Below are 23619 nucleotides of genomic sequence, written 5' to 3' on the forward strand. Positions count from 1 at the left end.
GAGAGGAGAGGCCGACTGTAGGACAGGAGAATACAATCTATTACTATCTGTTATCAGCCATGTCAGGAGAGGCCGACTGTAGGACAGGGGAATACAATCTATTACTATCTGTTATCAGCCATGTCAGGAGAGGAGAGGCCGACTGTAGGACAGGGGAATACAATCTATTACTATCTGTTATCTGCCATGTCAGGAGAGGAGAGGCCGACTGTAGGACAGGAGAATACAATCTATTACTATCTGTTATCAGCCATGTCAGGAGAGGAGAGGCCGACTGTAGGACAGGAGAATACAATCTATTACTATCTGTTATCAGCCATGTCAGGAGAGGACAGGCCGACTGTAGGACAGGGGAATACAATCTATTACTATCTGTTATCAGCCATGTCAGGAGAGGAGACGCCGACTGTAGGACAGGGGAATACAATCTATTACTATCTGTTATCAGCCATGTCAGGAGGGGAGAGGCCGACTGTAGGACAGGAGAATACAATCTATTACTATCTGGTATCAGCCATGTCAGGAGAGGAGAGGCCGACTGTAGGATAGGGGAATACAATCTATTACTATCTGTTATCAGCCATGTCAGGAGAGGAGAGGCCGACTGTAGGACAGGGGAATACAATCTATTACTATCTGTTATCAGCCATGTCACGAGAGGAGAGGCCGACTGTAGGACAGGAGAATACAATCTATTACTATCTGTTATCAGCCATGTCAGGAGAGGAGAGGCCGACTGTAGGACAGGAGAATACAATCTATTACTATCTGTTATCAGCCATGTCAGGAGAGGCCGACTGTAGGACAGGGGAATACAATCTATTACTATCTGTTATCAGCCATGTCAGGAGAGGAGAGGCCGACTGTAGGACAGGGGAATACAATCTATTACTATCTGTTATCTGCCATGTCAGGAGAGGAGAGGCCGACTGTAGGACAGGAGAATACAATCTATTACTATCTGTTATCAGCCATGTCAGGAGAGGAGAGGCCGACTGTAGGACAGGAGAATACAATCTATTACTATCTGTTATCAGCCATGTCAGGAGGGGAGAGGCCGACTGTAGGACAGGGGAATACAATCTATTATTATCTGTTATCAGCCATGTCAGGAGGGGAGAGGCCGACTGTAGGACAGGGGAATACAATCTATTATTATCTGTTATCAGCCATGTCAGGAGAGGACAGGCCGACTGTAGGACGGGGGAATACAATCTATTACTATCTGTTATTAGCCGTGTCAGGAGAGGAGAGGCCGACTGTAGGACAGAGGAATACAATCTATTACTATCTGTTATCTGCCATGTCAGGAGAGGAGAGGCCGACTGTAGGACAGGGGAATACAATCTATTACTATCTGTTATCTGCCATGTCAGGAGAGGAGAGGCCGACTGTAGGACAGGAGAATACAATCTATTACTATCTGTTATCAGCCATGTCAGGAGAGGAGAGGCCGACTGTAGGACAGGAGAATACAATCTATTACTATCTGTTATCAGCCATGTCACGAGAGGAGAGGCCGACTGTAGGACAGGAGAATACAATCTCTTCGCTTCATACACAGGTTGTGCCTGGTGAGGGCACTGTTGCTTTCATCTCGTGCTGAGGTCTCGGGGCAGTGTTTATCGGCTCCCAGTGTCGCTCGTGTTCTCGCGATTCTTACGGTTTTTGGCATATTTATTATACAAACCTAAATAACAGTGGGCGGAGCTTGTCCGGGTTTGTCTTATCTGACACTTTCTTTGTTATTGCAGAGAGGGTTTCTGGCTCCGCCTACTCCTCACCTGCGCGGAGTCTGGGCGATCCGGGGATCACGCCGCTGTCTCCATCACATATCATCCAGGTAAGTGAGGAGTTTAACACCCATCAGACATGTGACCCATTCAGTGCCGCAGTATCAGTGGGGAGGGGGTATAGATAATGGGCACCTCCCCCTCATATAAATGTGAGGTCAGCCATTATTTCCTGGATCCGGCCTCAGTTCTCAAGATGAAGCTGAACCAGCTCCGAGGGGGCGGGGCCAAGTCACAACACTGAGATAATACATGTCTTGCTCCGCCCTCTCCTGGAGTCCTGACCAATAAATCATTGTCTGCAAGCAGTGGCGAAACTAAAGTCTTGTTGGCTTGGGTGCAAACTTTTCTCCAGGGCCTCCTACCCCCTTACTAGAGCGAATTCCTGATAGTGGTGGTTACGGGCAATGAAGTGATATCTCAGATACTTGAAAGGGACACAACAATAGTGCCCACAACTGCGAGAATCAAGAATTTGGCAAGTGAGCAGTGCAGCACCCGGCATGTAAACGATACTAGGACAGTATTATATGCTCCACAGTGGCCCACACACAGTATTATATGCTCATAGTGGACTCCACACAGTATTATATGCTCATAGTGGACTCCACACTGTATTATGTGCTCCACAGTGGCCCCTACACAGTATTATATTCTCCACAGTGGCCCCCACTCAGTATTATATGCTCACAGTGGACTCCACACAGTATTATATGCTCATAGTGGACTCCACACTGTATTATGTGCTCCACAGTGGTCCTCACACAGTATTATATGCTCCACAGTGGCCCCTACACAGTATTATATGCTCACAGTGGACTCCACACAGTATTATATCCTCCACAGTGGCCCTCACACAGTATTATATGCTCCACAGTGGCCATCTGCCACCAGGGCCTGCACCCCCATGTCCCTCTCTTGCTCACACGTGTTCTCTTCTTCCTTACCTTCCATCAATCTCGTTCCCAGCAGCTTCCACACTGTCCTGTACTATCCAGAATAGCTGATCACCAAAGGTCCTTTAGTCCACTAGGATTTAGTATCTACTGCAAGAAGAGCCCCAGAACGGATGTTCAGCCCAGGACAGGGGAGTATAAGTTATTTTTTTAATTTTATACGCCTCCCCTGGGTTGGCATTTAATGAAACTGGGCTCAGGCAGGGCCCTTTCCATTAGCAATGTGTATAGCAGTCAGGGAACAAGGCTTTCTCCGGCCACTGTGGTCTGGGCCCCCGGCCAATTCCAGCTGTGCGTGGCCCCTGTAACCCTCCAGGCCCGGTCGCACTCCCTGCGACCATGATTGTTATGCCACTGTTTACAAGTTTCTAGATCTTTATTAACCTTTCTATTTCCAACCAGAGCTTGACTTCATACTGGACACAGCTGAGGGTTTGTTACAGTGGACCAGTCTTGAGTCTACAACAGGAGAGAGCTCTGGCTGCAGCTGAAACACAGTCACAACCCTCAGCTGTGAGCAGTCATCCCATACACTCCACTCCAGAATTGGCGCACATGGCCGCCTACACCGCATTCTGGTGAATTACAATAGTCTCATCCAAAGCAGTAGCCGCAGTCCTGTTGTTTCATCGTGTCTCCTGCTCCACTCACATCCCAAGCAGTATCCGCAGTCCCGTTGTTTCATCGTGTCTCCTGCTCCACTCTCATCCAAAGCAGTAGCCGCAGTCCTGTTGTTTCATCGTGTCTCCTGCTCCACTCACATCCCAAGCAGTATCCGCAGTCCCGTTGTTTCATCGTGTCTCCTGCTCCACTCACATCCAAAGCAGTAGCCGCAGTCCTGATGTTTCATCGTGTCTCCTGCTCCACTCACATCCAAAGCAGTAGCCGCAATCCCGATGTTTCATTGTGTCTCCTGCTCCACTCGCATCCCAAGCAGTAGCCGCAGTCCCGTTGTTTCATCGTGTCTCCTGCTCCACTCACATCCCAAGCAGTAGCCGCAGTCCCGTTGTTTCATCGTGTCTCCTGCTCCACTCACATCCCAAGCAGTAGCCGCAGTCCCGTTGTTTCATCGTGTCTCCTGCTCCACTCACATCCAAAGCAGTAGCCGCAGTCCCGTTGTTTCATCGTGTCTCCTGCTCCACTCACATCCAAAGCAGTAGCCGCAGTCCCGTTGTTTCATCGTGTCTCCTGCTCCACTCACATCCAAAGCAGTAGCCGCAGTCCCGTTGTTTCATCGTGTCTCCTGCTCCACTCACATCCCAAGCAGTAGCCGCAGTCCCGTTGTTTCATCGTGTCTCCTGCTCCACTCACATCCAAAGCAGTAGCCGCAGTCCCGTTGTTTCATCGTGTCTCCTGCTCCACTCACATCCAAAGCAGTAGCCGCAGTCCCGTTGTTTCATCGTGTCTCCTGCTCCACTCACATCCCAAGCAGTAGCCGCAGTCCTGATGTTTCATCGTGTCTCCTGCTCCACTCACATCCCAAGCAGTAGCCGCAGTCCCGTTGTTTCATCGTGTCTCCTGCTCCACTCACATCCAAAGCAGTAGCCGCAATCCCGATGTTTCATCGTGTCTCCTGCTCCACTCACATCCCAAGCAGTAGCCGCAGTCCTGATGTTTCATCGTGTCTCCTGCTCCACTCACATCCCAAGCAGTAGCCGCCGTCCCGTTGTTTCATCGTGTCTCCTGCTCCACTCACATCCAAAGCAGTAGCCGCAATCCCGATGTTTCATCGTGTCTCCTGCTCCACTCACATCCAAAGCAGTATCCGCAGTCCCGTTGTTTCATCGTGTCTCCTGCTCCACTCACATCCAAAGCAGTAGCCGCAGTCCTGATGTTTCATCGTGTCTCCTGCTCCATTCACATCCCAAGCAGTAGCCGCAGTCCTGATGTTTCATCGTGTCTCCTGCTCCACTCACATCCCAAGCAGTATCCGCAGTCCCGTTGTTTCATCGTGTCTCCTGCTCCACTCACATCCAAAGCAGTAGCCGCAGTCCCGTTGTTTCATCGTGTCTCCTGCTCCACTCACATCCCAAGCAGTAGCCGCAATCCCGATGTTTCATCGTGTCTCCTGCTCCACTCACATCCCAAGCAGTAGCCGCCGTCCCGTTGTTTCATCGTGTCTCCTGCTCCACTCACATCCCAAGCAGTAGCCGCAGTCCTGATGTTTCATCGTGTCTCCTGCTCCACTCACATCCCAAGCAGTAGCCGCAGTCCCGTTGTTTCATCGTGTCTCCTGCTCCACTCACATCCAAAGCAGTAGCCGCAATCCCGATGTTTCATCGTGTCTCCTGCTCCACTCACATCCAAAGCAGTATCCGCAGTCCCGTTGTTTCATCGTGTCTCCTGCTCCACTCACATCCAAAGCAGTAGCCGCAGTCCTGATGTTTCATCGTGTCTCCTGCTCCACTCACATCCAAAGCAGTAGCCGCAGTCCTGATGTTTCATCGTGTCTCCTGCTCCATTCACATCCCAAGCAGTAGCCGCAGTCCTGATGTTTCATCGTGTCTCCTGCTCCACTCACATCCCAAGCAGTATCCGCAGTCCCGTTGTTTCATCGTGTCTCCTGCTCCACTCACATCCAAAGCAGTAGCCGCAGTCCCGTTGTTTCATCGTGTCTCCTGCTCCACTCACATCCAAAGCAGTAGCCGCAGTCCCGATGTTTCATCGTGTCTCCTGCTCCACTCACATCCAAAGCAGTAGCCGCAGTCCTGATGTTTCATCGTGTCTCCTGCTCCATTCACATCCCAAGCAGTAGCCGCAGTCCTGATGTTTCATCGTGTCTCCTGCTCCACTCACATCCCAAGCAGTATCCGCAGTCCCGTTGTTTCATCGTGTCTCCTGCTCCACTCACATCCAAAGCAGTAGCCGCAGTCCTGATGTTTCATCGTGTCTCCTGCTCCACTCACATCCAAAGCAGTAGCCGCAATCCCGATGTTTCATCGTGTCTCCTGCTCCACTCACATCCAAAGCAGTAGCTGCAATCCCGATGTTTCATCGTGTCTCCTGCTCCACTCACATCCAAAGCAGTATCCGCAGTCCCGTTGTTTCATCGTGTCTCCTGCTCCACTCACATCCAAAGCAGTAGCCGCAATCCCGATGTTTCATCGTGTCTCCTGCTCCACTCACATCCCAAGCAGTAGCCGCAGTCCTGATGTTTCATTGTGTCTCCTGCTCCACTCACATCCAAAGCAGTAGCCGCAGTCCTGATGTTTCATCGTGTCTCCGGCTGATGCTAAACACTGCAGCATAATTTACTGGGAAAGCTGGGTGAGTGTTTAATGATCTCTATGATGGCACCATATTGCTTCACACCCAGCTTTCCCAGAAGCATCGAATAGAATAAGGACAAAAGCAGCAGATTTGCCATTCAGGAGTGTGGGAGAGCTGGGTGACACGTGTGGAGCTGTCCTGTAGAGTGATCATGTGATGAGCAGCAGCACCCCGGTCACAGTGGGGTTAATGGTTCTTTGTTCCCCCTTTTGCAGAAGGATTCTGAGAGCGGCGCGGCGGAGGAGCAGATCTTCTCGGTAGTGGTTGCCATTGATTTTGGCACCACGTCCAGCGGTTATGCCTACGCCTTCTCCAAAGAGCCAGAATGTATTCACATCATGAGGTAATATCTGCAGTGAGGAGGGGGGGGGAGGTAATTTATACCCTCTGCAGCGGGCAGGATCACTGACACCATCTGGATGGGAGGGGGGAGTGCGCCCGTCTGCAGCCCCTCCCCTCACACCACCCATCTGCTCTTACCTACATGTGTGCCAGGAAAGACCAACCATAAAGTCATAATTATACAGGCAATGATGTCATCCGGGATGCAGCGATCTGCAGAGGTCACACATAACTCCCTGGGCGGCTGCAGTAGATTCCAGGTGATCAGGGCAGCTCTGATCCTATATGTCTCTGGGCGGCTGCAGTAGATTCCAGGTGATCAGGGCAGCTCTGATCCTATATGTCTCTGGGCGGCTGCAGTAGATTCCAGGTGATCAGGGCAGCTCTGATCCTATATGTCTCTGGGCGGCTGCAGTAGATTCCAGGTGATCAGGGCAGCACTGATCCTATATGTCTCTGGGCGGCTGCAGTAGATTCCAGGGGATCAGGGCAGCACTGATCCTATATGTCTCTGAGCGGCTGCAGTAGATTCCAGGTGATCAGGGCAGCTCTGATCCTATATGTCTCTGGGCGGCTGCAGTAGATTCCAGGTGATCAGGGCAGCTCTGATCCTATAAATCTCTGAGCGGCTGCAGTAGATTCCAGGTGATCAGGGCAGCTCTGATCCTATATGTCTCTGGGCGGCTGCAGTAGATTCCAGGTGATCAGGGCAGTACTGATCCTATAACTCCCTGGGCGGCTGCAGTAGATTCCAGGTGATCAGGGCAGCACTGATCCTATATGTCTCTGAGCGGCTGCAGTAGATTCCAGGGGATCAGGGCAGCATTGATCCTATATGTCTCTGAGCGGCTGCAGTAGATTCCAGGTGATCAGGGCAGCTCTGATCCTATAACTCCCTGGGCGGCTGCAGTGGATTCCAGGTGATCAGGGCAGCACTGATCCTATATGTCTCTGAGCGGCTGCAGTAGATTCCAGGGGATCAGGGCAGCACTGATCCTATAACTCCCTGGGCGGCTGCAGTGGATTCCAGGTGATCAGGGCAGCACTGATCCTATATGTCTCTGAGCGGCTGCAGTAGATTCCAGGTGATCAGGGCAGCTCTGATCCTATAACTCTCTGGGTGACTACAATACATTCCAGGTGATCAGGGCAGCTTTGATCCTATAAATCTCTGGGCGGCTGCAGTAGATTCCAGGGGATCAGGGCAGCTCTGATCCTATATGTCTCTGAGCGGCTGCAGTAGATTCCAGGTGATCAGGGAAGCTCTGATCCTATATGTCTCTGGGCGGCTGCAGTAGATTCCAGGTGATCAGGGCAGTACTGATCCTATAACTCCCTGGGCGGCTGCAGTAGATTCCAGGTGATCAGGGCAGCTCTGATCCTATAACTCCCTGGGCGGCTGCAGTAGATTCCAGGTGATCAGGGCAGCACTGATCCTATATGTCTCTGAGCGGCTGCAGTAGATTCCAGGGGATCAGGGCAGCATTGATCCTATATGTCTCTGAGCGGCTGCAGTAGATTCCAGGTGATCAGGGCAGCTCTGATCCTATAACTCCCTGGGCGGCTGCAGTGGATTCCAGGTGATCAGGGCAGCACTGATCCTATATGTCTCTGAGCGGCTGCAGTAGATTCCAGGGGATCAGGGCAGCACTGATCCTATAACTCCCTGGGCGGCTGCAGTGGATTCCAGGTGATCAGGGCAGCACTGATCCTATATGTCTCTGAGCGGCTGCAGTAGATTCCAGGTGATCAGGGCAGCTCTGATCCTATAACTCTCTGGGTGACTACAATACATTCCAGGTGATCAGGGCAGCTTTGATCCTATAAATCTCTGGGCGGCTGCAGTAGATTCCAGGGGATCAGGGCAGCTCTGATCCTATATGTCTCTGAGCGGCTGCAGTAGATTCCAGGTGATCAGGGAAGCTCTGATCCTATATGTCTCTGGGCGGCTGCAGTAGATTCCAGGTGATCAGGGCAGCACTGATCCTATAACTCCCTGGGCGGCTGCAGTAGATTCCAGGTGATCAGGGCAGCACTGATCCTATAAATCTCTGGGCGGCTGCAGTGGATTCCAGGTGATCAGGGCAGCTCTGATCCTATAACTCTCTTGGTGACTACAATAGATTCCAGGTGATCAGGGCAGCACTGATCCTATATGTCTCTGAGCGACTGCAGTAGATTCCAGGTGATCAGGGCAGCACTGATCCTATATGTCTCTGAGCGACTGCAGTAGATTCCAGGTGATCAGGGCAGCTCTGATCCTATATGTCTCTGAGCGGCTGCAGTAGATTCCAGGTGATCAGGGCAGCTCTGATCCTATATGTCTCTGAGCGGCTGCAGTAGATTCCAGGTGATCAGGGCAGCACTGATCCTATAAATCTCTGGGCGGCTGCAGTGGATTCCAGGTGATCAGGGCAGCACTGATCCTATAAATCTCTGAGCGACTGCAGTAGATTCCAGGTGATCAGGGCAGCACTGATCCTATATGTCTCTGAGCGACTGCAGTAGATTCCAGGTGATCAGGGCAGCTCTGATCCTATATGTCTCTGAGCGGCTGCAGTAGATTCCAGGTGATCAGGGCAGCACTGATCCTATATGTCTCTGAGCGGCTGCAGTAGATTCCAGGTGATCAGGGCAGCACTGATCCTATATGTCTCTGAGCGGCTGCAGTAGATTCCAGGGGATCAGGGCAGCACTGATCCTATATGTCTCTGAGCGGCTGCAGTAGATTCCAGGTGATCAGGGCAGCTCTGATCCTATATGTCTCTGAGCGGCTGCAGTAGATTCCAGGTGATCAGGGCAGCTCTGATCCTATATGTCTCTGGGCGGCTGCAGTAGATTCCAGGTGATCAGGGCAGCACTGATCCTATAAATCTCTGGGCAGCTGCAGTGGATTCCAGGTGATCAGGGCAGCACTGATCCTATAAATCTCTGAGCGACTGCAGTAGATTCCAGGTGATCAGGGCAGCACTGATCCTATATGTCTCTGAGCGACTGCAGTAGATTCCAGGTGATCAGGGCAGCACTGATCCTATATGACTCTGGGCGGCTGCAGTAGATTCCAGGTGATCAGGGCAGCTCTGATCCTATATGTCTCTGGGCGGCTGCAGTAGATTCCAGGGGATCAGGGCAGCTCTGATCCTATAACTCTCTGGGCGGCTGCAGTAGATTCCAGGTGATCAGGGCAGCTCTGATCCTATAACTCTCTGGGCGGCTGCAGTAGATTCCAGGTGATCAGGGCAGCTCTGATCCTATAACTCCCTGGGCGGCTGCAGTGGATTCCAGGTGATCAGGGCAGCTCTGATCCTATAACTCCCTGGGCGGCTGCAGTAGATTCCAGGGGATCAGGGCAGCACTGATCCTATATGTCTCTGAGCGGCTGCAGTAGATTCCAGGGGATCAGGGCAGCACTGATCCTATATGTCTCTGAGTGACTGCAGTAGATTCCAGGTGATCAGGGCAGCTCTGATCCTATATGTCTCTGGGCGGCTGCAGTAGATTCCAGGGGATCAGGGCAGCTCTGATCCTATATGTCTCTGGGTGGCTGCAGTAGATTCCAGGGGATCAGGGTAGCACTGATCCTATATGTCTCTGGGCGGCTGCAGTAGATTCCAGGGGATCAGGGCAGCTCTGATCCTATATGTCTCTGGGTGGCTGCAGTAGATTCCAGGGGATCAGGGTAGCACTGATCCTATATGTCTCTGGGCGGCTGCAGTAGATTCCAGGGGATCAGGGTAGCAGTGATCCTATGGCCTAATTGCCTGGAATGTACCATGTGATAAAGGGGCGGGCGTTATAATGGCCAGGAATGTACCATGTGGTAAGTGGGCGGGCGGGCGGTATAATGGCCAGGAATGTACCATGTGATAATGGGCGGGCGTTATAATGGCCAGGAATGTACCATGTTATAAAGGGGGGGCGCTATAATGGCCTGGAATGTACCATGTGATAAAGGGGCGGGTGGTATAATGGCCAGGAATGTACCATGTGATAATGGGCGGGCATTATAATGGCCAGGAATGTACCATGTGATAAAGGGGCGGGCAGTATAATGGCCTGGAATGTACCATGTGATAATGGGGCGGGCATTATAATGGCCTGGAATGTACCATGTGATAAAGGGGCGGGCGGGTGGTGTAATGGCCTGGAATGTATCATGTGATAAAGGGGCGGGCGCTATAAAATTGCCTGAAATGTACCATGTGATAAAGGGGCGGGCGTTATAATGGCAAGGAATGTACCATGTGATAAAGGGGCGGGCGCTATAATGGCCAGGAATGTACCATGTGATAAAGGGGCGGGCATTATAATGGCCTGGAATGTACCATGTGATAAAGGGGCGGGCGGGTGGTGTAATGGCCTGGAATGTACCATGTGATAAAGGGGCGGGCGCTATAAAATTGCCTGAAATGTACCATGTGATAAAGGGGCGGGCGTTATAATGGCCAGGAATGTACCATGTGATAAAGGGGCGGGCGCTATAATGGCCAGGAATGTACCATGTGATAAAGGGGCGGGCGCTATAATGGCTAGGAATGTTCCATGTGATAAAGGGGCAGGCTCTATAATGGCCAGGAATGTACCATGTGATAAAGGGGCGGGCGCTATAATGGCCAGGAATGTACCATGTGATAAAGGGGCGGGCGCTATAATGGCCGGTAAGGTACCATGTGATAAAGGGGCGGGCATTATAATGGCCAGGAATGTACCATGTGATAATGGGGCGGGCATTATAATGGCCAGGAATGTGCCATGTGATGAAGGGGCGGGCATTATAATGGCCAGGAATGTACCATGTGATAATGGGGCGGGCATTATAATGGCCAGGAATGTACCATGTGATAAAGGGGCGGGCGGGCGCTATAATGGCCAGGAATGTACCATGTGATAAAGGGGCGGGCATTATAATGGCCAGGACTGTACCATGTGATAAAGGGGCGGGCGCTATAATGGCCTGAAATGTACCATGTGATAAAGGGGCGGGCGCTATAATGGCCTGGAATGTACCATGTGATAAAGGGGCGGGCGCTATAATGGGCAGGGATGTACCATGTGATAAAGGGGCGGGCATTATAATGGCCAGGAATGTACCATGTGATAAAGGGGCAGGCCGACGTTATAATGGCCAGGAATGTACCATGTGATAATGGGGCGGGCGCTATAATGGCCTGAAATGTACCATGTGATAAAGGGGCGGGCGCTATAATGGCCTGGAATGTACCATGTGATAAAGGGGCGGGCATTATAATGGCCAGGAATGTACCATGTGATAAAGGGGCAGGCCGACGTTATAATGGCCAGGAATGTACCATGTGATAATGGGGCGGGCGCTATAATGGCCAGGAATGTACCATGTGATAATGGGGCGGGCATTATAATGGCCAGGAATGTACCATGTGATAATGGGGCGGGCATTATAATGGCCAGGAATGTACCATGTGATAAAGGGGCGGGCGGGCGCTATAATGGCCAGGAATGTACCATGTGATAAAGGGGCGGGCATTATAATGGCCAGGAATGTACCATGTGATATAGGGGCGGGCGCTATAAAGGCCAGGAATGTACCATGTGATGAAGGGGCGGGCATTATAATGGCCAGGAATGTACCATGTGATTAAGGGGCGGGCGGTATAATGGCCAGGAATGTACCATGTGATTAAGGGGCGGGCGGTATAATGGCCAGGAATGTACCATGTGATTAAGGGGCGGGCGGTATAATGGCCAGGAATGTACCATGTGATAAAGGGGCGGGCGCTATAAAAGCCATGAATGTACCATGTGATGAAGGGGCGGGCGGTATAATGGCCAGGAATGTACCATGTGATAAAGGGGCGGGCGCTATAAAAGCCATGAATGTACCATGTGATGAAGGGGCGGGCGGTATAATGGCCAGGAATGTACCATGTGATAAAGGGGCGGGCGCTATAAAAGCCATGAATGTACCATGTGATGAAGGGGCGGGCGCTATATTGGCCAGGAATGTACCATGTGATAAAGGGGCGGGCGCTATAAAAGCCATGAATGTACCATGTGATGAAGGGGCGGGCGCTATATTGGCCAGGAATGTACCATGTGATAAAGGGGCGGGCGCTATAAAAGCCATGAATGTACCATGTGATGAAGGGGCGGGCGCTATATTGGCCAGGAATGTACCATGTGATAAAGGGGCGGGCGCTATAAAAGCTATGAATGTACCATGTGATGAAGGGGCGGGCGCTATATTGGCCAGGAATGTACCATGTGATAAAGGGGCGGGCGCTATAAAAGCCATGAATGTACCATGTGATGAAGGGGCGGGCGCTATATTGGCCAGGAATGTACCATGTGATAAAGGGGCGGGCGCTATAAAAGCCATGAATGTACCATGTGATGAAGGGGCGGGCGCTATATTGGCCAGGAATGTACCATGTGATAAAGGGGCGGGCGCTATAATGGCCGGTAAGGTACCATGTGATAATGGGGCGGGCATTATAATGGCCAGGAATGTACCATGTGATAAAGGGGCGGGCGCTATAAAGGCCAGGAATGTACCATGTGATGAAGGGGCGGGCGCTATAATGGGCAGGGATGTACCATGTGATAAAGGGGCGGGCATTATAATGGCCAGGAATGTACCATGTGATTAAGGGGCGGGCGCTATATTGGCTTGGAATGTACCATGTGATAATGGGACGGGCATTATAATGGCCAGGAATGTACCATGTGATAAAGGGACCGGCGGGCATTATAATGGCCAGGAATGTACCATGTGATAAAGGGGCGGGCGCTGTAAAGGCCTGGAATGTACCATGTGATGAAGGGGCGGGCGCTATATTGGCCTGGAATGTACCATGTGATAATAGGGCGGGCACTATAATGGGCAGGGATGTACCATGTGATAATGGGGCGGGCATTATAATGGCCAGGAATGTACCATGTGATAAAGGGGCGGGCGGTATAATGGCCAGGAATGTACCATTTGATAAAGGAGCAGGCGGTATAATGGCCTGGAATGTACCATGTGATCAAGGGGCGGGCGCTATAATGGCCAGGAATGTACCTTGTGATAAAGGGGCGGGCGGTATAATGGCCAGGAATGTACCATGTGATCAAGGGGCGGGCAGTATAATGGCCAGTAATGTACCATGTGATAATGGGGCGGGCATTATAATGGCCGGGAATGTACCATGTGATAAAGGGGCAGGACGGCGTTATAATGGCCATGAATGTACCATGTGATCAAGGGGCGGGCGCTATAATGGCCAGGAATGTACCATGTGATCAAGGGGCGGGCGGTATAATGGCCAGGAATGTACCATGTGATCAAGGGGCGGGCGCTATAATGGCCAGGAATGTACCATGTGATAAAGGGGCGGGCGGTATAATGGCCAGGAATGTTCCATGTGATAAAGGGGCTGGCGCTATAATGGCCAGGATGGAACCATGTGATAATGGGGCGGGCATTATAATGGCCAGGGATGTACCATGTGATAAAGGGGCAGGACGGCGTTATAATGGCCAGGAATGTACCATGTGATCAAGGGGCGGGCGCTATAATGGCCAGGAATGTACCATGTGATAAAGGGGCGGGCATTATAATGGCCAGGAATGTACCATGTGATAAAGGGGCAGGACGGCGTTATAATGGCCAGGAATGTACCATGTGATCAAGGGGCGGGCGCTATAATGGCCAGGAATGTACCATGTGATCAAGGGGCGGGCGCTATATTGGCCTGGAATGTACCATGTGATCAAGGGGCGGGCGCTATAATGGCCAGGAATGTACCATGTGATCAAGGGGCGGGCGCTATATTGGCCTGGAATGTACCATGTGATAATAGGGCGGGTGCTATAATGGGCAGGGATGTACCATGTGATAATGGGGCGGGCATTATAATGGCCAGGAATGTACCATTTGATAAAGGAGCAGGTGGTATAATGGCCTGGAATGTACCATGTGATCAAGGGGCGGGCGCTATAATGGCCAGGAATGTACCATGTGATAATGGGGCGGGCATTATAATGGCCAGGAATGTACCATTTGATAAAGGAGCAGGTGGTATAATGGCCTGGAATGTACCATGTGATCAAGGGGCGGGCGCTATAATGGCCAGGAATGTACCATGTGATAAAGGGGCGGGCGGTATAATGGCCAGGAATGTACCATGTGATAATGGGGCGGGCATTATAATGGCCAGGAATGTACCATGTGATAAAGGGGCGGGCGCTATAAAGGCCAGGAATGTACCATGTGATGAAGGGGCGGGCGCTATAATGGGCAGGGATGTACCATGTGATAAAGGGGCGGGCATTATAATGGCCAGGAATGTACCATGTGATCAAGGGGCGGGCGCTATATTGGCTTGGAATGTACCATGTGATAATGGGGCGGGCGCTATAATGGCCAGGAATGTACCATGTGATAATGGGGTGGGCATTATAATGGCCAGGAATGTACCATGTGATAAAGGGACCGGCGGGCATTATAATGGCCAGGAATGTACCATGTGATAAAGGGGCAGGACGGCGTTATAATGGCCAGGAATGTACCATGTGATCAAGGGGCGGGCGCTATAATGGCCAGGAATGTACCATGTGATCAAGGGGCGAGCGCTATAATGGCCAGGAATGTACCATGTGATAAAGGGGCTGGCGCTATATTGGCCTGGAATGTACTATGTAATAACGGGGCGGGCGCTATAATGGCCAGGAATGTACCATGTGATAAAGGGGCAGGCGGTATAATGGGCAGGAATGTACCATGTGATAAAGGGGCGGGCATTATAATGGCCAGGAATGTACCATGTGATAAAGGGGCAGGCGGTATAATGGCCAGGAATGTACCATGTGGTTTTTTTCCGCCTCCTGTTGATCTCTGGGTTGCTCCGGATCTGTCTGAACGTTTGTGTTGCTGTATTTTTTTTTTTTCTAGCAGAAAAAATTATCTAAAATAAATTGTGCAGCGGATTCTGCCTGTGTGTGAACTCGCCCTAACACTGCTGAAGGTTTGTTACAGTGTAGACAGTGAGACCTCGCCTTCTACTCACCAGACTGGATGAGACTGTAACAAACTCTCAGCCCTGAGAAGTCTCCAGTAGTGACCACATGTTATTGTGCAGGAGATGGGAGGGAGGAGACCCCGGCGTGTCCAACCAGAAGACCCCCACCACCATGCTGCTCATGCCCGACAGGAAGTTCCACAGCTTTGGATTTGCCGCTCGGGATTTTTACCACGACCTGGACCCCAGCGAGGCCAAACAGTGGCTGTACTTCGAGAAGTTCAAGATGAAACTGCACAGCAGTACCGTGAGTGGTGGGCCCCGGGCATGGACATGTAACACGTCATACACATCCTCACCTGTATCATGTCATACACAATCCTCACATGTATCGCATGTCATACACAATCCTCACATGTATCATGTCACACAGATGATTTTTCTGTCCCTCCAGGACCTGACGATGGAGACTGATCTGATCGCAGCCAATGGGAAGAAGGTGAAGGCCCTGGAGGTTTTCTCTTATGCTCTGCAGTACTTCAAGGAACAGGCACTGAAGGTGAGGAGTCATTGTATGTACAGCTCTGGGGGTGACTAGAGCATAAGACGTGATGTAACCGTATAATTAGGTATACAGCAATGGGGGTGACTAGAGCTTTTGCTCCACATCTCCTTGTTTTTTGGCTTTCAGGAGCTGAGTGACCAGTCCGGAGCAGAGATGGACAACGGTGAGGTCAGGTGGGTCATCACTGTCCCCGCCATCTGGAAGCAGCCGGCAAAGCAGTTCATGAGGCAAGCGGCCTACAAGGTGAGGAGACCCCAAATATCTACCCCAAAAAGCCCCGCTTCAGACTATCAGCACCAGGGGGCGCCAGCACCGCCTCATCCCACAATCTATTACTATCTGTTATCAGCCATGTCAGGAGAGGCCGACTGTAGGAAAAGGGAATACAATCTATTACTATCTGTTATCAGCCATGTCAGGAGAGGAGAGGCCAACTGTAGGACAGGAGAATACAATCTATTATTATCTGTTATCAGCCATGTCAGGAGAGGAGAGGCCGACTGTAGGACAGGGGAATACAATCTATTACTATCTGTTATCAGCCATGTCAGGAGAGGCCGACTGTAGGACAGGAGAATACAATCTATTACTATCTGTTATCAGCCATGTCAGGAGAGGAGAGGCCGACTGTAGGACAGGAGAATACAATCTATTACTATCTGTTATCAGCCATGTCAGGAGGGGAGAGGCCGACTGTAGGACAGGAGAATACAATCTATTACTATCTGTTATCAGCCATGTCAGGAGAGGCCGACTGTAGGACAGGAGAATACAATCTATTACTATCTGTTATCAGCCATGTCAGGAGAGGAGAGGCCGACTGTAGGACAGGGGAATACAATCTATTACTATCTGTTATCAGCCATGTCAGGAGAGGAGAGGCCGACTGTAGGACAGGAGAATACAATCTATTACTATCTGTTATCAGCCATGTCAGGAGAGGAGAGGCCGACTGTAGGACAGGAGAATACAATCTATTACTATCTGTTATCAGCCATGTCAGGAGAGGAGAGGCCGACTGTAGGACAGGGGAATACAATCTATTATCAGCCATGTCAGGAGAGGAGAGGCCGACTGTAGGACAGGAGAATACAATCTATTACTATCTGTTATCAGCCATGTCAGGAGAGGAGAGGCCGACTGTAGGACAGGAGAATACAATCTATTACTATCTGTTATCAGCCATGTCAGGAGAGGAGAGGCCGACTGTAGGACAGGAGAATACAATCTATTACTATCTGTTATCAGCCATGTCAGGAGAGGAGAGGCCGACTGTAGGACAGGGGAATACAATCTATTACTATCTGTTATCAGCCATGTCAGGAGAGGAGAGGCCGACTGTAGGACAGGAGAATACAATCTATTACTATCTGTTATCAGCCATGTCAGGAGGGGAGAGGCCGACTGTAGGACAGGAGAATACAATCTATTACTATCTGTTATCAGCCATGTCAGGAGAGGCCGACTGTAGGACAGGGGAATACAATCTATTACTATCTGTTATCAGCCATGTCAGGAGAGGAGAGGCCGACTGTAGGACAGGAGAATACAATCTATTACTATCTGTTATCAGCCATGTCAGGAGAGGCCGACTGTAGGACAGGAGAATACAATCTATTACTATCTGTTATCAGCCATGTCAGGAGAGGAGAGGCCGACTGTAGGACAGGAGAATACAATCTATTACTATCTGTTATCAGCCATGTCAGGAGAGGCCGACTGTAGGACAGGAGAATACAATCTATTACTATCTGTTATCAGCCATGTCAGGAGAGGAGAGGCCGACTGTAGGACAGGGGAATACAATCTATTACTATTAGGCTTCATATTCCCCGGGCTGAGAATATTCTATATATGACTGAGCTTTTGCTCACTATGAGGTGCTTGGTCCTTTAATGGTTGGTTGTATAGGTGCTGTATGACGCCACAGGATACAGTTTATATCTGACAACAATTCTTCTGTTTATTAGGCTGGAATGGTCTCTCCTGACAACCCTGAGCAGCTGATCATCGCTCTAGAACCGGAAGGGGCATCAATTTATTGTCGGAAACTTCGACTTCATCAGATGATTGATCTGAGCAACAAAGCTGCACTCAACGGGATCAGCCCCACTGATCCAGGTCTGATGCTCCCACTGCGCATGCATTATATCAGATACAGCTAAAGCAGAGATGTACATAGTGCCCCAGTCTCTGATGCTCGGTGGTTTAGTGCCCCGGTCTCTGATGCTCGGTGGTTTAGTGCCCCGGTCTCTGATGCTCGGTGGTTTAGTGTCCCGGTCTCTGATGCTCGGTGGTTTAGTGCCCCGGTCTCTGATGCTCGGTGGTTTAGTGTCCCGGTCTCTGTTGCTCGGTGGTTTAGTGTCCCGGTCTCTGATGCTCGGTGGTTTAGTGTCCCGGTCTCTGATGCTCGGTGGTTTAGTGTCCCGGTCTCTGATGCTCGGTGGTTTAGTGCCCCGGTCTCTGATGCTCGGTGGTTTAGTGTCCCGGTCTCTGATGCTCGGTGGTTTAGTGCCCCGGTCTCTGATGCTCGGTGGTTTAGTGCCCCGGCCTTTCATGCTTGGTGATAAGTGTTTATTAGCCATGTCAGATTGGTGTTTGGGATGTGTTGCTACTTCAGTTGTGATGGAGACTGTTAGTAGCTGGATCAGTGGGTATGTTGTTTCTCAGTGGCCGGATTAGATGTTACTACTACGTTGGTGTCTTCTCTTTCAGCCAAAGATCACGGACGTCGAAATCGGCAGAGTCGAATTTTCTTGGTGGAAAATGTAATTGGAGAGCTGTGGGCGGAGTTGGAGGAAGGTAGGCGTGGTTAGTGACTCCACCTTTTTTGGCATGGCTACAAGGTTCATTCCAACTACAACCCCTAGTCTCCTCCCAATACCTGATCATATATACAGCCTCAGGGGAGACGGAGTGCTGTGTACTCACCTTGTGGCCCCCTCTGCTGGTTAGACTGTGATGAAGGCTAGTCACATTTTCTACTGGGTGTGGCTTCTCCTTGCAGCATACCCCCCTGTAATCAGTAGACCATGTGACCGTGCTGCAGAGTATTCCTCTATCTTCTGTGTTTGGCAGGGGATCGGTACGTGGTGGTGGACTGTGGCGGAGGCACCGTAGACCTGACCGTGCACCAGATCCGCTTACCGGAGGGTCACCTGAAGGAACTCTACAAGGCGTCAGGTAGGGCTCCAACTTTACAAATGTGTATTTATCTGGGCTGAGCCATGTGACCTGCGACTCCTGAATCGAGTCAGCGCCTGGTCACCTGACATTTAAAGGGCCACCACAGCCAGCTGTAAACTGGACTGGATCTCTGGGCTGACAATGACCTCTGCGCCCTACACATCGAGGGGTGGTCACCACTATAGCCCCGCCCTCCAACACCTATCCAGAAGTTTAAAGGGTCGGAGTCTTTTGTTTTAAGATGCACAAACAGGAGAAGGATCCACCCCAACACCTTTGGGGGCAGGCGGGGCTGATTATCGTGTTCTGACTCCTTCTTCTTGCAGGCGGACCTTACGGCTCCCTGGGCGTTGACTACGAGTTTGAGAAACTTCTGTGTAAGATCTTCGGAGATGATTTTGTGGAACAGTTTAAGGTGAAGCGTCCAGCGGCCTGGGTTGACCTAATGATCGCCTTCGAGTCACGGAAAAGAGCGGCAGCGCCCGACAGAACCAACCCCCTGAACATCACCCTGCCCTTCTCCTTCATAGACTACTACAAGAAGTTCAGAGGTCACAGCGTGGAGCACGCCCTGCGCAAGAGCAAGTGAGTCCGAGGACAGATGATGGGAGTGATACACTGTGTGATATAGAGATTAGATTGTCAGCTCCTGGGGTCAGGGATGATGGGAGTGATACACTGTGTGATATAGAGATTAGATTGTCAGCTCCTGGGGTCGGGAGTGACACAGTGTATAGATTGTAGTTTTCAGTGTTGGTCTGACTCCTCCTCCTCTGGTATTATGTCCCCGCCCCTTCTCCACCATGTTTGTGACCTGTCTCTCTCCCGCTCAGTGTGGACTTTGTGAAGTGGTCTTCTCAGGGGATGCTGCGGATGAATCCTGATGCCATGAACGCCCTCTTCAAACCGACTGTGGATCACATAATCGAACACTTGAGTAAGTTTCGGCAGTTACGTTGCCATCGGCAAATAGGAAACATATTATGTTCAGAATTCTCACAACTTAAAGGGCCAGTCACCCTCTTAGTTCAGATATTACTACAGTGCTGGAGCATTATAGGAGGAGCAGCAATCGGGGAAGACTCCTACTTTATACTCCAGTCCCTTCCAAAGCTGCACTCTGCTGCTTGCCCCAAAAGAATGATTGCTGTTTTCCCATACTCCATAAATGTTATCTGTGCACCCATGGTGCATTGCTGGCTTGTAGCAGGGGATGACAGAATTGGGAGTGCAGCTCTAGATGTGACTGGAGTATAACTCATGAATCTTTGGGTTCATTCGCATTAGTCTGTTGCATCAATATCAGCCTTTTGTCCCTTACAACTTACACCAAAACTTTTTCCCTCATTTCTACCCTAAAGCCACCAATTCTTACCACCGTGGTCCATTAAAAATGATTTCTGTCCCCACATAATACGTTCCTCCTCCTCTCACCGGACCCAGGCTGACCCACACCTGGATGGGAGTATGGAGGCATCGCTCCTCAGTCACCTGCAGGTTTCCATAATAGTTTGGACTTGATCATTTTTTTTATTTTGTAATGATGAGAGTGTTAATTAATAAGGCGGGGCTTAGTGTTATCCAATAAAATAGCTGCTGCTAACCATCCAAATTTACACTAGTGCCAACCACCACCAGAGGTGCAAGGAAGAGCTGGATAGCAGCCAGTACCTAACCATTTAGTGTGATGTTCAGGCATTGATATTATCAGACAGGGAAGGGTTACAGATGATGGGCCTTCTGACCCTGCTAGTGTTACGCTGTGACTAGTGTATCAGACTAATTATAAAATAAAATGAAGGGGACCCTGTTGGTGCCGTCCTCAAAAAATTAATAATGATAATAGAAAATAGTTTTTCCTTTTTCTTTCATAATCAGCCAGATATGACAAAGCAGCAGCAGTCTGACATTACCAGCAGGGGCGTAACTACTGTGGTAGTGGCTGCCACAGGGCCCGGGACATTAGGGGGACCAGCGGCAGCCGCTACAGATTTTATTTCTTTTTAATAGTCCATTACCCACTGGAGTAACTCCAGCAGGTATAAGGCCCTATTTTCTTACCGCTCCTGCTGCTTCTTCGGAGGCCGTGAGCAGGAGCCGGGATTGGTAAGTTAGGCCGTGGGACTGCAATCCCCCCCAAACTTCAGCAATATACTCAGGGATGGGAGGCTTTTTGGGTTCATACCCCCCCAACTATAATGATCGGAGGACTAGGGGAGGTGAGGGAACATAAATAAAACACAGCTACTCACCACTCCTGGATCCAGCAGGCTTTAGGCCCTACTTGGTGACATTACAGATGTTACACGGGCCGGAGCCTGCATTCTTATGCACTACAACACAAGCCCTGGCTCAAGTGATGTCTCTACCATCATTGAAGATGGCAGACATCACTGGGGAATATGCCAGAGCCAGGGAGAGGTACGTAACACTGTTTTTTATGTTTATATCCTTCCCTGGGTCTCCAATTTTTATACTCTGGGGTCTGACAAGAACCCAGAATATAATAATTCTTTATGGATGTCCACAGTGGGACATAATACTGTGTGCAGGGACCACTGTTGGGGATAATACTGTGGGGGGGGAAGGGGAAGTCGGTTAGGGTCTTCATGGTGTGGAGGCATGTCAAAAGTTCGCCATTCCTAGTTACGCCACTGATTACCAGGTTGGGAAATCCTTTTGTTTTTACTTTCCCCGCTTGCACCCAGTGTCTGACCATTAGCAGCTCAACACATACTGGACTGTACCCAGCTCTTCTCAGTGCCCCTGGTAGTGGTGTAATAATTGGAGGTTAGTGACAGTCAAGACTATATCAGAAAAAAATCAGTAGGTAAAACATTATCCTGCCTGTAGAGAGCGTCGGAACTGATAAGTTTTATCTAGAAAGCCAAATGAAACATGAGAACGTGTTGTGTGAACAGCGCCCAATAATAAGATCGCTACTGCCGAAATAAGAACATCAATTCCGGGCCCCGAGTATCTGCTATATATCAAAGCTTAGATGGATTCATGTACGTACAGATCAATCAGTTTCTGCTCCGCTCCTAGACTCTACCATTACTAATGATATGCAAACAAGGGAAGAGAACACATGAACGTGGCGGGTTCCCTGCAGACGGGGACGGTAAAGCCATAGACTGTGACAGCACCTGGCATTCCTCCAGCCCTCCATATGTTCTCTCCTCCAGGGAACTAGATTGATAAACACGGCAGGTCCTGGTTTTCCATCCAGCTGATGCCCAGGTCCGGCACCAGAACAGATGTTGTAGAAATCTATGGGATGCCTTGTGGCTTCTGTGCACCCTATACCGGACGTATGTGCCCACAACCGTACAAGGTCACTAGTACTAAATACTAAAGAGAATTCTACAGGAAAGCTAAAGTTGCAGTGGGGCGACTGACGCTGACTCTGGAGTATCAGAATTCTAATCCGCACTTTTTTCCTCTGACCTGCAGCAAATCTCTTCCAGAAGCCGGAGGTGAGCGGAGTCAAGTTCCTGTTCTTGGTTGGGGGTTTTGCGGAGTCGCCATTGTTGCAGCAGGCCGTACAGAAAGCCTTTGGAGACAAGTGTCGCGTCATCATCCCCCATGACGTGGGATTAACCATCCTTAAAGGAGCCGTTCTGTTCGGCCTGGATCCAGCTGTCATTAAAGTCCGCCGCTCCCCCATGACGTACGGCGTTGGGGTCTTGAACCGCTATGTAGAAGGGAAACATCCAGCAGAGAAGCTCCTGGTGAAGGACGGCACACGGTGGTGCACCGACGTCTTCGATAAGTTCATCCTGGTTGACCAATCAGTGGCACTGGGGGAGACGGTGAAACGTAGCTACACCCCGGCCAAGCCCTCCCAGCTGCTGATCATCATTAACATCTACAGCACTGAGAAGGAAGACGCCAACTTCATCAACGACCCCGGGGTGCGCAAGTGCGGCACACTAAGGCTTGACCTGACCGGCGTAGAAGGGTCCCCCACCCTGAGCCGCAGGGAAATTCAGACCATCATGCAGTTCGGGGACACTGAGATCAAAGCCACGGCCATTGATGTTTCCAGCTCCAAAAGTGTAAAGGTCAACATTGATTTCTTAAATTAGACTCCACCCCTTTTCCTCCGCCACCTTACTGCAACTTTGCTCCAGCACTGGGTCAGGCCTCTGTCCTTCCTGCGGCTCCCGTGGAGGTGAATGATGGGGTCTGCTTCGGATGCACCTGCAGCGCCTTGACCTGAGAGAGTGGAGACGCCATCATGACCTGACTGCGCAGTTGGGAGCGCCTGCAGAGAAGATCGTCGGCACCACTTTATCGCAACGACTCCAGGACATCGGTCAGCTGGAAACTGGAAGACACCAAAACATTCCCAGTGAGCAAATGCGCCCCCACCTGCGGTCAGCCAGCGATGTGAGCGCCATCAACCGATGAAGTCCAGTGGGTGTCTGCAGCCTCTGAGCATGCCCAGCTGCATGGCGCCTCCCTCTTATGTACCGCCCACTTATCACTATATGGACTCCTGCTTCTTACTGCGCAGCTTCTAG

The 23619-nt window shown here is 50.6% G+C and overlaps 1 protein-coding gene across 1 annotated transcript in view; it reads left to right on the plus strand.

Moving 5' to 3' along the window:
* HSPA12A (heat shock protein family A (Hsp70) member 12A) overlaps positions 1-23416 on the plus strand; it is a 40756-nt gene extending 17340 nt beyond the window's left edge. Inside the window, exons 2-12 of the mRNA XM_075258627.1 lie at positions 1755-1843; positions 6235-6362; positions 15460-15646; positions 15794-15898; positions 16031-16147; positions 17875-18025; positions 18620-18706; positions 18983-19087; positions 19417-19675; positions 19924-20027; positions 22547-23416. Of these exons, the coding sequence (XP_075114728.1) occupies positions 1755-1843; positions 6235-6362; positions 15460-15646; positions 15794-15898; positions 16031-16147; positions 17875-18025; positions 18620-18706; positions 18983-19087; positions 19417-19675; positions 19924-20027; positions 22547-23181 (1967 nt within the window). The 3' untranslated portion in view covers positions 23182-23416. The remainder of the gene's footprint in view (positions 1-1754; positions 1844-6234; positions 6363-15459; positions 15647-15793; positions 15899-16030; positions 16148-17874; positions 18026-18619; positions 18707-18982; positions 19088-19416; positions 19676-19923; positions 20028-22546) is intronic.
* The last annotated feature ends 203 nt before the right edge of the window (positions 23417-23619 follow it).

Source organism: Leptodactylus fuscus, chromosome 10 (assembly GCF_031893055.1).
Source record: "Leptodactylus fuscus isolate aLepFus1 chromosome 10, aLepFus1.hap2, whole genome shotgun sequence".
NCBI classification, from domain to species: Eukaryota; Metazoa; Chordata; class Amphibia; order Anura; family Leptodactylidae; genus Leptodactylus; species Leptodactylus fuscus.